Genomic DNA, 18,547 nt, shown 5'->3' with positions numbered 1-18,547 from the left:
GTTTCTGTAGGGCTGATATTTATATGGGGGTTTTGCCGGGTAAGGTTGATTGACAGTTTCATAGTTGAAATCTGCTCTTGATTGTCAAGCAGTGAAATTCACTAAGTGAATCGAGGGCTTACTGTCATGGACTATGGTGGGTGGAGTCATTACTTGGATCTTGCTGAAAGCGTGATGTAACATGGGATTCAAGTTCATTTACTTGCCATCATTTAAGGAGACTGAAGTCTGCTTCTCAGTGCTTTAAGTTTGGGTCTCATGTCTAGCATAATATTTTCATAAATGTTGATTAAATATTTTTGGTTTTGAGCTGGTTTCTTGGTCTTGTGAGTTTCTACCTGCCTTAGGATTTCTGGCAGTTACTACCTTGGTGGAGTGCCTCAGCCGTCAGCTAACATCTAATTGTTCATTTTGTTGTGGATCGAGGTCTAATTGTAATGTGTTGTTGTAGTCTAGGGGAATTTTGCCACTACCAGCTTGAATTCAAGTGGCATTAATAGTGATAATGTCTGTGCAGTAAACAATTTAAACATTTTCTAAACTGTTTTGGATATGATTTTCCGGGGATTGTTCTTTGTTGCTATTCAGACTAGAGCACTTAGGCCTAGGTCTACAAAGGGAACTTTAAGCAAGTGCCGCAGGAAGGGATATATATGGAAGGGGGAAAATTATTTAATTAGATCCAGTAGTGTATTTTGTCACAAAAAACTCCCTTTTTGGATGTTTTTGTGCCATTTGTAAAATGACTCTTTCATGAGTAGATGATTATCTACCATATTTCCTAGATAACTGGACTCAATTGTTTAAAAATGTTTTTTTTAATTGAGAATCGCGTTGGGGTGACAGAAATGGGCATCACATTGTCAACGTGGGTGGTCAAGTAGCTAACAATTTTTTAAGGTTAGAATCAAAATGTGTGAATCAAAAGGACATGACTAATTCAATGTGTCTGGTTAGCCAAAGAAACCCAAGTTTCTTTGGCTAACTAGAATGTAAGCGACATTAGAAAACAATTTGAGCGATGCTCTGTGTAAATTGCTGGCTCTTCCACTATATTATTTATAACAGCAAGGATTTCCTGACCCATGGGAATTAACAAATACAGAGCCAAAGATTTTAAAAGGCACTACAGAGGAGAAAATGTGTTGTCCTGGGGGTGCAAACATGCATGTCTTATGGGCAGGCTAGGAAAGCCACTAAAAACATTCATAATCGGTTACTAAAGATGACGTGAAAGACACACAATTGATGGACGGAATGCAGAACAAATCAAAACATTCACCCCTAGTCAAGAGATGTGGGTTAAATCCATCATTCTTTTGCTCACCATGCCACCCCAGGTTAGACCATGCCATATGCAAATCAGTCTTGACCCAGTACCTCATGGGAACAGTCCAGCCCGAACTGCCAAGCCTGGTCTTCCCTGGACCGGAAACAAGCATCCTAGGACCTGTTTTGGGGTTTCACTCCTCTTCAGCCAGGATAGCTTGATTCCAGTTGCACAGTGAGCCCAGGACCCACGTCTGGGCATACCTGGCAGACTTAGGGCGAGAAAGCAAAAAACACACAATTGATGGACGGAATGCAGAACAAATCAAAACATTCACCCCCAGTCAGGAGATCTGGGTTAAATCCATCATTCTTTTGCTCACCATGCCACCCCAGTTTAGACCTGGCCATATGCAAATCAGTCTTGATCCTGAGCCTCATGGGAACAGTCCAGCCCAAACTGCCAAGATGTGGCCTTTAGGACATCTGTTGCCTCTTAAATCTTAATGGACCTGTACATCCAGCCTGAAGAGTGGGTGATCATTTGACCTTAGATAACGATCAGACTACATCCTGGCATTGTCTTATGTTAGATGCTGACAAATCATCATTACAAAGACACATACTTTTTGACATCTGAGTAATTTAAATATTGTCCAGCCCTAGTCAAAATCGAACTCTCTTCATAAGTGAAGCCCCGATACTCACCCACCTTCCATGAACTAAATCGCCAAGCCAGGGTCACTGCCCTGAGACATTTTAAGTGCAACCTCTGTTACTGACCTGGCGGCATCCTGCAACAGATCAGTTCTTTGTGGGGTGCAGTACAAATGTAATTAATGAATAGAAATAAATGGACTTTTATGCTCTACCCTATCTGTGCTCAATTCCACATTCCTATCCTTAACATTCATAATTTACCGCCTTCTTGTCAAATAAAAGCCAATTTCAGGCAGGGTTTTTTAGACCAGAAAATGTGGACGAAGCCAACCAGGCTGCTCCCCAGATGCCCACCCTGGTTAACCTCAGGACACTCTGTGCTAAAGAAAATGTTGGTCACGACTGTCCTTGGCAAACCCAATCCCCCATCTTCATTCCTCCCACACAAGTCTCAAAGCCTTCAGATCTCTGAGGCTCCCACTGCATTCTTACACTTCATGAAATGACTGCCATTTGTTGTTGCAGCAGTTGTCCGACATCTAAATTCACTGTTGGTCTTCTCTAATTACATTATTTTATTTAAGAACACTTTTATTTCTATGATCTCAGTACTATTGTTATCCCTGCGTGAACTTCTACAAGCATTGGTAGCTTGGCATGGAACGTTAAGTCCTGGGTCCGCGAGGACAGCTGAGTAGCAGCTGAGGTACAGTCGCAGCAGTGGCAGGCCCACTGCTGTTGCCTCATGTTTTACATTTTGTGGCAGTGGGAGAACAACGCTATTCTTGACTCTATTTCAAAGAGTAGATGTCCCTGGAAGTGATTATTTTGGACCCTTATGTTTGACGACCCGACAGCTGCTTCTAATTTTCTGTATCTCTGAGGAAGCTGCTTCAGTGAGCACCGCCTCTCTTATATTACTGCAGTTTTGAAGAGCGACTGCGCGCTCACAGTTTGTGGGGTACAAGGCAGGCTTCTCTCCCACTGAAACAGAGTAGAAAAGTTGTCTAACAGCCACATTGTAATTGGTGACAGAGTTTAAGGAAGAAAGAGTGGTAATCCTGAGAACCTGTCCGAGCAAAAATTATTATTTGGTTAGAATGTTTTAAGAGAGGTACTGTGTTGTCTCCATTGTGATTACAGTGCCAGCTCTGATAATGGTGGTGTTGTGTTTGTGTCCGAAGTATAATTTTCCAAAATTATCTTTGAGGTCAACCCAAATTATCTCAGACATTTGTGCTGTCCCAGTTTCATGGTCTGCCCATTCTCGAAATTCTGCAATTGAGTCCTTATCAAATCTCACATACAATGCAGTTCCATGTGCAGCACTTTAATCTTGACATGTTCCTCCTACCATAAAAATGGTTCCTGGAGGGACACGGGTTGGGAGGTCGAATCGAAGTAATTTAATGTCCTTGTATAGTGGTGTATTTATCTCAAACCAATACAATTTGGTTATTAAAAAATGGTTCCTTAAAAGCACCCAGCTGCTCCCTCTAGCTAGGTCCACACTGAACGAAATACATAGCAAACGTATAGATATAGTCATACGAACAGTAATAGAGTCCCTCCTGATTTTTAACGGTGGTCTCAGTTGACCTGCGAGAGGCGTGCAAGATAGACAAAGGGCCTATTTCCCTTCCTTTCAGTTTTTTCAGGCTCCCTTTGTTACTACCCTACAAGCTGTGGTGATTACATAGCTAAGAGCTAAGGATGTTCTAATCAAAGTTTTTTCAGCCAGAGATATGTCATCTATATCATATGTACCGCGTGTTACACCCCAGTTAAAAGTTAAAAACTCTCCTGCCCAGATTGTGTCAGTCAATGGTCACACCTAAGAATTACAGAAGACATTCTCTTCCCAGCCTATTTTACTAGAGTATAGAAAAACAATTACTAATAGCATGAATCCCGTTATCTCTTAAAGAAATCCACGCCCAATCAAAAACACTGCAGCTGGAGTCTGCCAGCATTCCATTTGGAAAAGAGCTTGGAAGGAGGCGCCGAGACAGGGCTCATTTACATAGTTAGACTAATGATATAGTGATATTGAGATGATTCTGCATCCGTTTGTGTTATCCTACAATGTACACGGCGTGACTTTGAAATAAGCAGTGTGTTGAGCTTGTATCTTGCATGCTTTCTGGACATAAAGGTTTCCTCTCCCACAATTTTCATGTGGCTGACCCTATGCAGAATATGTGTAAAAAACGAACATGTTGGTAGGTTTTTGTTTTACATATGGGGATAAAACCAATTTCTCCCAGGGCTACTTAACAATAACATTTAGTAATAATTATTATTTTCTTTGTATTTTTCACTTAATATGAAATGTTGCCATTTCTATGCCATGTAAATTACAAATTTTATACTTACCTTGGTTAATAATACTACATTTATCCAGCTCAGAACGACGAAAGGCTGAGCTGGTCTAGCTAGGATTCGGACTTTTGCCCTGCCGATAACTCGCAATTGCCAGCAAAGAGTGAATAACTCATTGAATCTTCGTGGAAGTATTGAGGGCGTTTTTGGTTCTATATTTTCCATATGTTCAGTTGCACATTCAATAGTGTTCTTCACAGAAAATACAATTATCTTTGCGGTATGCAACTGTTTCCAAATTTCCGTACATCTGGCTATTGTCTGCAGGAAGTCTTCCTAGATTATTTGGTGTTTCTTTGTTGCCTTTGTGCATCTTTCTGTATCTTATTATTTTATATGTTTATTCAGTTGTTTATTATTGTTTGACCATTGCTTAGCAACAGAACCTCATGTAAATAATTAAACCAATGGGGTTGTATTTGAATTGGAATACAAGAACCATCACAGATGAAAATTATTACCTCTGTCCAAGAATATTTCAAATAAGATTGTCTAATTTTATCTGTCACTGTATGACTGCTCCCAACATCTTTCCATCCTTCGAATTCTGATCATTAGATTTTCATGCAATATTTGCAATACATGTCTGTTCCTAAAAAGTCTTTCTCATTGAAATGTATGGAGTCAAAATGTATTTTCATGTACTGAAAGATCCATCCTGTATTGTCTACATACGGATGTAAAGAGTACAAGTAAAGAAGATCGATCAAAAAGACAATCAAATCTACTGAAATCTGGGTATATCATGAATTAAACTAGTGTGCCTGGCCTAGCACTCTCCCTCCTCTCTAAGACAAAAGACCCCAGTGAATATCTGAATGTCTTTAACTAAGACAAACTTCGCATTGTAGTCTGCATGGACCTTATGCAAGGGGTTAAAATATAATGCTTTTTGTGGTTCAGTTCCATGGGATCCTTTACTGGTAGAAAATGGATACAATCTAAAAGAGATCCCACAGTGGCTGAAGGGGCACGGGCATAGGGCGGCAAAATGTTATACTATCTAGCTGCCTGTTCTCAATGCCTCAATGGGGCTCGCAATGTGATGTCCATCACATTCACTTGAATCTTAATTTCTATGAAGATATAGAAAAGTCATTATGTCCAACTAATTTACATTTCCCTCATCAATCAAGGATTTAGAATCATGTTAATTACAAAGAGTAGCTTGGAAGGGTCTGATGATTTGTTTCCTTGAATGGGACTTTCAGGTTGGGGAGTCCTGTGAATAAAAATCGCCCATAATATTATACACCTCCAAATGATATAGGTGCAGAGACGGGCCCGCTGAAGTTATGCGAACTAACATTGGAGCTACTGTTGATAATATTTTCCACATTCACTTCCAACCATCTCTCATTTATACATGGAAATACAGCTCTCTCTTGCTCTAGTGTCTCATATGGGTTTCAGTGTGCACTTCTGTTGTTTGCACTTCTAGATAGAACCGAGTTAAGCTTCTCTTGCTGCAGACGTTTGGGAATAACATATTAAAACGTATAATAAATCCTGCTTTAAAAAACTGCAAGAATGAAAGAGAATCTTTTGCTGCACAGCCACCATGATCTAAAGCCTTGCCTGATCTTGTGGCCTTCGACTAGGTGAAATGAGTCTGATCTCTCCAATGAATGGAGGCGGTGCCAAAGCTCGTCCTATTCCATCTCTTTCTAATATCCGCCCAATCCTACCTAGGTAATATCAAACTAGGCAGGTTCTTTTTCAGCATGATTTATCTTTTCAGCCAGTTGCGTTGCCCATAAAGCCCTCTGCCAGTTAGGGCACTTGCAGAATAATAAAATGTGGAATGTGCCACATTAATACTGTGATGGAATTCCATGGATTAGAGTACACTTCATATTTTCACTGCACTCTGCGTATCACTCTGGGTGACTCTTCCATGCATTTGATTCATCTTATACAAAGACAAATTTCCAGCTGGTGACTCATGTTTATCCCGCTCCAACTGCTGAGGTATTACTTCTTTGACATCAACCTCTATCCTACAGAGATGGTTGCACAAAGCCAGGGCACTGGCGGCTGATGACCTTTAAGAGTGGTGGGATGAAAATATCTGGCCCCAATTACCATAAACGACCGAAGCAAGCAAACATGACTTCCTAGAATATGGTCTGTTGGGGAGGGTTCTCACCTGAGGTTGAAAAATCTGCACCAACGAGTTAATTTTGCTGGGCAATGTTGGAACAGTAAGGGCATAATGGTGCAGTTTCAGCATAAATTAAAGAATGTCTGAAAAGTCATAGATAATGCAGGCCGTTAAAAAAATGCAATTTCTCTATGCCCTGTTAATTTATAGCATCTATCTGCACTTCTCCTCCTTTTATTTTCCAGTTCTACCCCTTCAAAATAGACTCTGTCATATGTTATAACTAACAAACTCATTGGGAAGGGCAAGATAGAAAAAACAAGCATCGCCATAGCCAATAGGTCTCACCTTTGGGACGTTGTAAGTGTTTAGTGTTGGGTCTTAATCATAAACAAGCAATAAAGAAATAAGCACATACAGGTTACTTCAGTTCAATAGTGGAGTGGAGGATGTACACAGTTAAGGTATTGTGAGCCCAGTTTCAATCATGAGACGTTTTAAAAGGACACAAAGAATTGAAAAGCAGTGGGCCAGCTGTAAGCCCACAGAGTGAATACAGCTGGTCTCAAAGAGACAACTCATGCACTGCATAGGCTCGACCTAAAAATGCACAATCTCACGGTTCCTCCTACTTCACTGCAGAGCTGGTCAGATTTTGCACCAATACTATCACTCAGGTCACGAAGACCTAACAGGTTCGGAAAACAGTGGGGAACCACCAATTTTACAAATTAGGGTCTCAGACAACAGCAGGAAGTATCACTGTACTATCCAATTTAAATATACATTTGGAAATCGATTTTTTTCCCCCAAAAACATTAACTTTTGAGCCTGTGGAAATGGGTACATTTTGCTAACTGTGAGCATTTCATTTTATGAAAAATATACATAGTTCTCATCCTCCAAAAATCAAATTTTAATGAAAAAATAAACTGGTAATACTGGCTTTTTATCTTTGATAAATAGAGGTTTAGAACCCAAGCAACAATGTGTTACTTTTTAGGTCGAGCCTGGAATTAGCATCCGAAGGATGCGTCCAGGTGGAGACTTATAGCTGTCTGACTCGGGGAATGAAGGACAAGAAAGTGCCACGCGCTTCTCTTCGGCTGGATTTCACTGCGTGCACGCGCTTTTCTTTCAGCATGTTTCTTTGTCTGTGTGAGCGTGCTTTCGGTTTCGTTTCTTAGAGCGCAATCGCTTTCGTTCATTGCTTTCGCTTTTTAGGCTTTAATGAAGTACTCATTTTATGATATGGGCATTTTTATATAGCACAGACTTTGCACGAATGCGTCATTAGGCATTTTTATATAGCGCGGACAGCCCACCCGCGAGGCAAGATTGGCCCTGTGGCCGAAGGTGAGCCGCTGCGCAAAGTGCCCCGCAACGCCAAACATTAGTGAACTGAAGCGGAGCCCACCCGCAGTGACGTACCACCGTTGTGGCCCATGGCCGATATGAAGCGACACCCCCTATGACTGTGAATAGAGCAGGACCAGCGCAGCCTACCCGCGGCCTGCCTGAAGAGTCCCTGTCCCCGCCGTGTGTGTGAATGGAGGCGGCGGGGTGATTAGTCTCCGGAGAAGCGCCCGCAGCGTGTGAAGAGCTGCGGGCACCGAGAAATGTACAAGCGGAGCCCACCCGCAATCAGTACACCCCCCCCCTCTCCGCGCAGCACAGGGTAGGGAACCTGCCGCGGGTAGGGGGCAATGCGGAAAAGCAGCTAGGGATCCTGGGACTGATGCCAGCACCTCCCCCCTGCGTGGCTGGCGATGCGAGAAGACAGTGGCATCAGTGAAGCACCCCACTCGGTTGGTGCACAAGCGTGATGAATCAGTGTCCGGCAGGCAGCCGGTGAAAGCAGCATCAGCCCCTCCCCGCCTACAGGGAAAAGAGACATTGAGCAGGAAGCCTGCTACGAGAGTTAGAGTACACCAAGCGTCAGTGTGCGCCCAGCGCTGCCCTATTAAAAGTGAAAGGACTTACCTAGCGGAGGCGCTGCGGCATCAAGGGAAGCGCATTCGCGGCAGGATTGCCCCCAGTGAGGAGGCCGAGACAAGCATGGTGAGAGGGTTCACCGCGGAGCGATGGTGGCAGGGCCCCTGAAAGCTGGAGGGCAAGGCATGAGATGCCTGTGGCAGTCTATGCCCCCAACCGGCAGAGACCCGGGAGCACGACACGATCCGATCGGCCAGTGCACATTAACTGCACACGAAGCCCGCAGCATGAAGTGAGCTGCCGGGCCGTTCTAAAAGCGGCGCCACCTAGTGGCCGCTTCAGGTACTGCACCCGCCAACCGGGGCAAGTGAAAATAAAAGGTGACAACGCACAGCAGCTCGGTGGTAGCTGCTGCACGTGGAAGTTGAGGGAAAGATAAGTGGAGGCACTGCAGTGTCCCCGACCCTGGACATTAAGGCAACTAAAGGACAGCTGCCACCCAGAGAATCAATGACTGCAGAGCACAGTGAATACTGCCAAGCATGAGGATGAATGCACGGTAACACTGCCATGATAGAGTGGTGTCAAGTCACAACACTGCGAAGGAGAAAGCGGTGAAACGCAAGGAGACACCAGGACAGTACAGCACTACGAAGCGACGGTGCCCCCCGCAGGCTCACACGCCCCCCTTCGGCAGTAGCAGGGTTTCACCAGGCATTTACGCATCAGCAGTCATCGGCAGGCACAGGCGGCACACGCCGAGCTCGCCCCAGACAGCAGCCGGGGGGCCGCGCCGACCCGACCCGCCGGAGCATGGCGAAGAGAAGCTCCCTCACCATCCGGATCGTGGAGGGGAAGAACCTGCCCTCCAAGGACATGTGAGTACGAGGCCGAGGGGGCCCAGGTCATGACATGTACCTGCGATGGGTGTGTGAGTGCAAGGTGGCAAGAATACACCCAGCGGGCATGTGAGTAAAGCCAGTGGTGCCTGTGAGTACAAGGGGCGTGTCAGTGCAGCTAGACGGGCATAGGAATTCAGCCAGAAGTCCGTATGGGTACAACCAAAGGGGCGTGTGAGTATAAGGGGCATGTGAGTACAGCCGGAGAGGTGTGTGAGTATCCCAGGTGCGTGTAAGTACAAGGTGCGTGTCAGGGCAACTAGACGGGATATGAATACAGCCAGAAGGGCGTGTGGGTACCACAAAAGGGGGCGTGTGGGTACCATCAAAGGGGCGTGTGAGTACCACCAAAGGGGCTTATGAGTATAAGGGACTTGTGAGTACAGCCAGAGGGGCATGTGAGTACAATGGGGATACGGGCGTGTGAGTATAAGGGGCATGTGTGTACAGCCGGAGAGGTGTGTGAGTATCCATGGGGTGCATGTGAGTACAACCGGCATAGGTGTGTGTGAGTACATGGGCTGAAATGACTACAGCCGGAGGGGCGTGCGAGTAAAAGGGGCATGCCATGCCAGTACAGCTAGGAAGCTTGTGAGTACACCCAGAACTGCATGTGAGTACAGCCAGAGGTACATGTGAGTGTACACGCAGGGTGCCTGTGAGTACAAGGGGGCATATGAGTACAGCCAGAGGGGTGTGTGAGTACAAAGGGGCATTTCAATACAGCTAGAGGGAGGGGCGTGTGAGTACGTTCGGGGGGGGGTACCCCTATTTTTCTTATTAAAAGGAAACTTGCGTCACTCACTGCTGTCTGTGCTGTAGTACTGCGCCCCGCGTGTGAGGAGGCTTGCCAAGCAGCTGTGCTGTAGATGTTGTGTATGGAGGACACATACACCCTTGTGTATGACTTGCATTGTGATTCCATTCACATAGCGCTACTTGCCCATGACAATGCCTTTTATTTATGTGTTAAAAGCAAAAACATAAATAAAAGGCATTGGCATTTACAATGCCAATAGCTCTAACTTTAATAATGCGAGACCTATTGCATTGCAAATGCTTGTTTTAAGTACTCATGTGGACTACTACTACACATAGAGTTTGCCTTGTATGTCAAAATATCACCATCTCATGCCTAGGTTGCCCAAAATGGGTCAGAATTACCACCATAAGGCTTCAGCAAGAATTATAACATGGGTGGGGACGCTCATACCAAGGGTACCAAATATATGTATTAATTACCATTAGTATGTCATGGCGATCCTTATTCCAATGGTGGGCATAATCATGGCAGGGATGCCCACACTATGCCAGAAATGATCACAATTTTGTCCAGAGCCAGCTCTGTACTAGAGGTAGGCAGTGGCCTTAATCATACAACAGATGCACACAAAATACTCCATGGCAAGTTAAGGGCTAGTCATTGGAGCAGAGTTGTAGCATTCTGTATTACAAAGGTACTTAGGATTAGAGATTGGAGCAGAATATTCTGGTTACTTTTCATTTGTGTTTTTATTTACATGGCGCAACCGAACTGCATGTGAGTATATGCAAACAGTAAGATTAGCACCCACAAGACACAACATGCAGAGCGAACTTCTTGTACACTGTATTTACAACGAGTAATGAAGCATTGCCAGAACAATAATGTAGAAAAGGCACACACCGACTATATAGCTCAGCAGGATGATGCACTTGCTGCAGGGTATCATTTGCTTAATTATTAATTAAGCTTGTGCTTAGACATTTGGAAAAAACAGTGCAGAGTTGTGCCACTATTAGACATTAAATCATTTTTTTGTTTTTACAGAGTCAACGAAAATGTCTTCAGCCTTGTTCTTGTGGAAGCTATTCAGTTTGCTCCTGTGCTGTTATCTTTTCATGGCACGCACATAAGGCTATTTTGTATAGCTCCCAGAGATCTGATTGAGTTTGGAACACCTATCATTGCACTTTATAATAATTATGAATGAATATCACAATGTTTGAGGTAATATTTTCCACATCTTTTGTATAATACTACATGCGAGTGAAATCTGCTTTGGACCTTGTACGGATCTGAAAGTAAGCCCAAATCATAAATATCAAGTATTACGTGAGAAGTAGGTGGGGTTGGAGTTTAAACTCCATTATAAAAGCTATCCTTCAACTCCATACACATAATAGAATGTTACTTTCCGAGACACAAGTTATGTTGCTGTAGCAGTGTGTTTGATTGAACAACAGTGGTGATGTTTGATTTTTTTTATTAGTAATCTCATAAGCAGTCATTGAGAATAGTGACATTTACTGGGGGTTTGATAACTGCTCTAAAACGTGTAATCCATCTTTTGAGGTACACAATGCTTCCCACAATGTAACTTACTGACATGAATAAAAAAACGCACACATCTGTGCAACTACTCTGTACTTGACACTCCAGTGGAAAATTCGCTCATCACATTATGTCATGAGGGGGACATGTGGCCTAATGTCTAGAGCTGTTGACTTTGGAATTGGGGTTCCAGGTCACGTAACATCCCCGCACCTACAAAAAACCACAATAGTAATATTCTGACTTTATGTAATGTAATCTGGGGCTCAAACATCGCGCTCTAATGCTCTTGGATCGAGTTCACTATATAATTAACTGCAAAGCTACTAAAATAAAACAAAAAATACAAAATAAATCATCGTCTGCTGCTCTCTTGTGGAGCGGTTTACTATTCAAAAACAGCCAGTCTACGGCAAATGACTGCCTCCGATGCGGCCAACTACTCATTTAAGTTCATATCTCTGCTCCTGTCCAGGTTTAGGATTGTACTTATCTTACTGTCAGAGGGAATATCTAATTTCAGAGTATTTTTTATTATTCATGTATCTTTATTTACCGTCCATTGTTTTAGATGGCCCAGGAAGTTCATACACCGTTCTCCTCCGTGGTGACAAATGGAGGTCTAGCAGCTCACCACTTATCGCACTTGCAGGGCGTCATGTTCTATAATAAAGCCGCAGGGTCATAGGCCTGTTTTCTTGTTTCTGCCACCCCTATATATTTGTTTTCACTGTCCGTATACAGTGCATGCACACTTGTGGAACTGTTGCAGCCTACCACAGCCAACCAATCTCGTTGTCGCTCTTCAGAATTAAACGTGGCTGGCTCTGTTTGGGCAGGAAACCCAGCACTCCAGTAGAGAACTGAAGACAGCGTTGTTTGTCCACAGTCTCTCTGACACAGCACAGGTTGCCAAAGGCTTTAAAATGCACATGACTACCCAGTCGGCAAAAGCTTCCCAGCCATCTGAACATACATACTCAGTTGACTAGCTAATTCAGTTATCACTCGTAAAGGCACAGCTCCTTGTTTACATGGCCCTGCTGTCAGAATATAGTCTAGTGTGCTAGGGATATTATGCCTGTGAGTTTACTCTTCGAACTACCCTATTTTTTGTATATGCAGTAGTGACATCAGAAAGTATTTACAAAACAGGGCTAAAGAGAACAGTACTGTAATCTGAAAACTACATTATGCATATCATGCTTTGTGGCCACTTGCAGATGGTGAGGCACTGCCCAAGCACTCTTAATGATGAGCCACCACTTAGCCAGTGACTTTCGTTTTCGCTTGTTATTGAAAGACAGTGGGGGACAGTCAATATAAAGTTCGCATCTGAAACAAATGAAATACATTGAATTTGAGCAAATAGGTAGTACATAATTTTCCACTTTAAAACCTATGGGAGTTACTTTAGGGAAATTAAATAATTTTGCAAGGTGCAACATTTAATAAGATTATGCCCTAAAATGTTTTATCCATACCGCCACAGAGGCTAGGCCTTATCTTTAAGCTTTGTAATTGGACTTACCTTTGTCATTCCAAATACATGCCAGATTTTGGTTATTTCTCTTCCTTATTCTTGCTTACCCTGAATTGACTGTGTGTAATGTTTTTACTAAATCTTTGCATAGTATTCCGATCTCTACTTCCTGCATTGGCAAGTTTAACAGCACAGAGTTAGATATGTTGTGAGCAAACAAACCAGCCAAACAACCAAATTCATAATACAAATAGCCTTGCCCAGTTGGGCTGGTTGTGTTTGCCTCATTGAATGTGGGAGCCATTTAGTCACAGTACAAATACAATATTATTGTTATACATGCAAACTGAGGCAGAACAGCCAACTGCAGAAAGCCCGACACTGTACTTACTTAGCGTTCATACTGATATTGTCCATGTGTGAAGAAAGGTTGTCTTGAGCTCTCTCAGCCGGATGGGAGGGATGCTGTTTGGGATTTGCTGTTCCCGTTGGCTTTAACTCAACACCGCTGATCAATGGCTTGGGACCAAATTCTTGTTGTATTTGAACACTGATGTTGTGTGGCACGAACACTTGTAAACCCAGTTTGACCTCTGCAGTGATTGAAAGTGATTTCTACAGACCTAACTATTTTTTTTTTCCTTTGTATTTTTCTTTATGGGCTAGAAGAGAAATATGTCACAGTGCAGCCTTACACCAGCCAGGGGAAGGACGAAATTGGGTTCGAGAAAGGAGTTTCTGTTGATGTGATCCAGAAGAACCTGGAGGGATGGTGGTACATAAGGTATTGCCTTCCCTATTAAGAGTGTAAAAACACACGCACCTTCAAAAAACTTAAATTTTAATCAAATAATTTGTGTGCATGTGACAGCTATTACAGACCTTATGTTGGCCGTCCGATGAAGTTGTGTTATGTCTCCATGGCTAAAATAAATGTTTATGTGAAAGTGTATTAATGTTTCTGTGAAAGTGTATTTTTAATAATTTAGCAAGGTTTTAAAAAAAGAAAATCATTGTCACAGCGTCCTTGTGAATTTTTGACTTGTGTACTAAACAAAACATGACAGTAAACATTATGGCAACACTAACTGCGTAGTTTAACCTGTACTTATGATATTATTAATGACATTGGGAATCATGGCTGAAAGGCCCACCAATTTCAGGTGCTGGATAGTGGCCTAGGAAAAAAATTGGGTGACAATTGCTGTGCAGCTTCACTGAGAGGCAGCAAACACAAAGACATATCCCACATTCTTGCATCCTGAGACACCCCCGCTGTTGTATTTTCCACAATTCTATGTTATTCTCTCATTATCCTGTTTGTCCTAGTGTTGTATTAACTAGCTACTGCGGTTACATTTACTGAACAGTCAACTCTTCCATCCCTTTTGTGTTACTTTTGCTTATATCTTTTGTATGAGTACACATGTCCAACATAACCTTTGCTGAGAGCTAGAATTCATGATGTGAGTTTTTAGAGCTCACCTACCCTTGGAGGTCAGTACATTTTCCATGTTAACTGTTTGCCGCCGGATGAGACAATATTCAGTCTTTTAACTGTTTTGAAATGGTGTTGCTTACTACCTTCATAGTGCAAGCTGCATTGGTCAATGCATTACTTTAATTTCCTCTCCCAGAGTATTGAACCCCTTCCTCTGTTGTATCCAACACATTCCAAGAGTGATAAGCCTTTCCTATTCCTCTTAAAGTATGAGGCTAGAAGACATTTATTGATCTCAGGTGAAACAGGCAAAGGTAAACACAGCTAAAATATTTAGAATGGAAACAAAATCTAAGAGACCGGTAAGTAATGCAAGGCCCATCCAGATACATATTGCTCTGCACACTATTGTAGCAAACCTTACTTACAAAGGGCTTTTTTATTTGTGCACCTGTGGTTATATGTTACTAAATTACAAAACACAAACAAACACCAGAAACCTTTGTTACTGTTTCCTTTCACTGAAGGTTCTGACACAACAATCGGAATACTGATTTTGGAATTTAATTCTATAACAGCATTTGGTTTTACAACTGTAGTCGAATTTCCAGTTGACCATTACAAATGGTTTCTTCTGGCCCGAGATAAGATAAGCAGAAAAAATACGGGAATTGATACTGGAATAAAAAGCGAAATGCTGAGCAGACACTGAAAAATATGAAGAAACATTCGAAGCAGCAACTGAATTCAACAGGAATTCACAGGTTTCCATATCCTGTGTTAGATCAACATTATTTCATGACTGTTTAACCGGAGGGTCTTTCTTGTGAAATGAGGCCACTTGGCAGCATGGGAGTTTATTTCCTATCAGTTCGTCATACATACAAATACCCATATTTAGATAGCTAAATCCTATATACACTACATTTAGACACTACACTAGTCACTGGAATTGACTTCAGGTAATTTGATAACTTGATATTCGACTGGCCAGTCAGATAGATGGATGCCAGAGTATGAAATTTCGTTATTCGCAGTGTCAATCACCGGAACTGAACAGGCCAAGTGGAAGATTTCAAGACAAGCCCCCTTTGAAAGATGGAAGGGTCAGTGAGGAATCAGTCCCATGTCAAAGAACATTGGTGAAAGATGATGTAGTCCTCCATTCTGCTACTCTGTCTGGAGTTTTAATGAGAAAATCCTACAAAGGATGTTAATTCCTGTTTGATCAGGGCAGGTGTTCCACAATGCCGCAAGGGCATTCACATTCACTGAATCACTGGGGTATTTATGATTCATTAATCTGACCACCAGTGTCCCTGTACGAGCGGTTACAGTGTGCCAGAACCAATCCATGTCGGTGATGTAGGACTGGTCATGTTGTGGCTCAAGTTGCTTTCTGTAGCCCACTCTTTGGTGCCTTGAGTATGGCCAGCAGCAAGATGGCACAGGTGACACTAGAACAAGTCTAGTCTGCTGTGGTGGCACCACCGACAGGAGCCACCCTGCACAGACTTTGATTAAAGAAAATGCACTTGCATGTGTAGCCTGCCCAGCTCTGTATATCGGCTGGAGGGAAGCAGATGTGTGTCGGCCTGTGCCTTGGGCGCTATCTCCAACCTGTGGCATCTTACACTGTGCAGTGAGTGATGGTCTTGGCCTCCACCCAAGATTCCATATAGTAGTATATTTCTTTAATAAAATTATTAATGATTGGCCTTTTCAAATTGCAACCAAGTGCATGAACATAAAGGCCCTGTCCCTAAAAATCAGTTCTGTTGGATTACTACACTGACCACCAGCAACCATTGCCTCAAATTATTCAAGGAGAATTGATAAGATTTTTGCAGTGAAATGGCCTGCATTTATACTGGATGTTTTTCTATCACTCAACATTTGTCATTTTATTGATTTCAGAAAGATCAAAGATGGAGTCTGTCTCAGGTGCATTTCAATATGTAAGTTGCAGGAGCTTAACTCCATGAGATACTTCACAAGCGAAGAAGGAGACATAGACCATACTCACATTTTATCTCTTTCACTCACCCACAGTCGGTCACCCTTTTGGCTTCTGACTATTGTAAGCTAGCATCAAAACTCAATAGTTTTAACCGTAACCCGCCAAATGTAAAAATGGCAAGCACTTCTGCACACCATCCAGTCAAAATAGTTGTTGTAGTGCACTGTGACTCCTGGAGAGGACATGTCCTCCAAAGTAGAGGCTCCCACCATCAATTCTAGGATTTTAAAAGTGATCTTAATTTTGTTGCAGCTCAGTTTGTATCTTCAAAGACAAGCAACAACAGTGTTAATGGCTATTCCAAAAGCTGAAGATGCCAACAGCTTAAAAAGGGTTGTTTTAAAAGCATCAAATATGTACTTAGGGATTTTGATTTTGGTTCATGGATGAGGCTCATGCGTGCGTCTCCATCATTGTTGGGACATTTGTGTTTCACTTTTGCAGAGTGGCAGCACCAAAGCTAGTTCCCAAGCTGTTCTACCAAATTATGTGCAGAAGGAAACATGCTTCACCTAGCCACTGATCCTTTATCAAGAGCTTTTAACCCAGGGTCAATGCACAAGCACGTGGGAACATACATTTAAAATGCAGAACACCTCTTCTCTAGCATCACATCCTCTCTAGCTTCAAGAATGCCAAGTTTAATTTGCTGTTTGGACTTTCTCAATTATGAACAAGGGGCACAATGAATATTTCCGTTTTGGCTGTTGCACATCAACCAATAGTAAACTGGGCTTAACTAGGATGATTACAAATAATATATTTATTTGTAATTTTATATAGCATGAACCAGATCCAACAGGGCTGCAGAGTGCTTTAAAATAAGCAAGAATGGATACAAATCTAAAAGATGTGGGGCATGGTGAAAAACTAAAGCCAAGCTTCATTTAAATAAGTATGCATAGAAACAGTACACCTATTGTCCAGTAATTGGAAAGTCACTGTAAGCAGATCTCAAAGCACCCATAGCTGGGGCAGGATAAGGGTGAGTTATACTGTAGACATTCCCATTTGGAAGTAGTGCTGAAAGAGAAGGGCTTTGCTGTAGGAGAGGTATGCCCTAAAGGCGGGAGGTTGAGAGTCCCACTCTTTATGTCTACTACCAGACAACGATTGTTTGAGAGTTTGCCTTCTTGAATTTTACCATGTCTAGGAGAGTTAGTGCTTTGCATATGAGACACCTGAGGTTTGTTTCCATGCTAGATAGTTAGAAACCCATGTATGCTAATATGTATTCCCCTTTTGTACATTTTATATCAATTTTTATGGTCTGGCTCCCAAGACAATTATGTGAGAATTACCAAGAGAAGGGGCTTTGGCTCCGCCCACATGTAGAAAGTCAGGAGTACATGTTTTGATTAAAGTTATGTACTTTCACAAAAAAGTGCTTGTCATCCACACATCTGTGATCATTTTATTTATCCAGCTGCTTGGGCTTGAATTTTCAGGGGTACACGCATGACACTGCAATGCTATTAAAGAGTCTCAGATAACTAGATCATTTATGTTGTTTTTCCTCTGGCAGCAAGCGCAGGTGGGAGGAGGGCATTCAGTAACCTACATGGGTTTTTAGGGCTGGCTTGACAGACCAACTGTCAATACACCTTTTACCCTACATCAATATTATTCACCTGTTCTTTGCTTCCAAAGAAATGCATATCCATGACCAGGCTATTTACTGCTTACTTAATGGTAATGCTCCATATTAACATACATCAGTCCTTTAAAGGCAGACCTTTTGGCATTACAAATGCTTGTCTAAATTATCAGGGAACCACTGGCAGATACACCAAATGTTAACGCTCAATAAACTGACACAGGGCAATGGAATATACAAATCCATCTACACAAGGCCCTAAAATTTGTCAGATTATCCTTTTAAATGTTCAATGGGTGCCTTGAAAATGGGGGTGGGGGGGTTCATTATTTAGAAAGGCTTTGGTTTGTTTTTTGGAAAGCTGGCTGTCTGCGAGTTAATGTGCATCTTGGCTGCTTTTCCTCAGCGGGGAGGAGGGCCTCTGTAAACTGCAGCTGTTTCCT

General features: G+C 42.6%; 1 protein-coding gene across 5 annotated transcripts in view; it reads left to right on the top strand.

The window, feature by feature from the left end:
• Positions 1-18,547, top strand: part of SH3PXD2A (SH3 and PX domains 2A) — an 868,884-nt gene that overhangs the window by 802,363 nt on the left and 47,974 nt on the right. For all 5 annotated transcript variants that reach the window (XM_078643704.1, XM_078643703.1, XM_078643706.1 and 2 more), the window contains one exon: positions 13,713-13,830. In XM_078643704.1, the coding sequence (XP_078499830.1) occupies positions 13,713-13,830 (118 nt within the window). The remainder of the gene's footprint in view (positions 1-13,712; positions 13,831-18,547) is intronic.

This window comes from Lissotriton helveticus, chromosome 5_1, assembly GCF_964261635.1.
Source record: "Lissotriton helveticus chromosome 5_1, aLisHel1.1, whole genome shotgun sequence".
Taxonomy (NCBI): Eukaryota; Metazoa; Chordata; class Amphibia; order Caudata; family Salamandridae; genus Lissotriton; species Lissotriton helveticus.
This window is presented reverse-complemented; position numbering and strand designations above follow the sequence as displayed.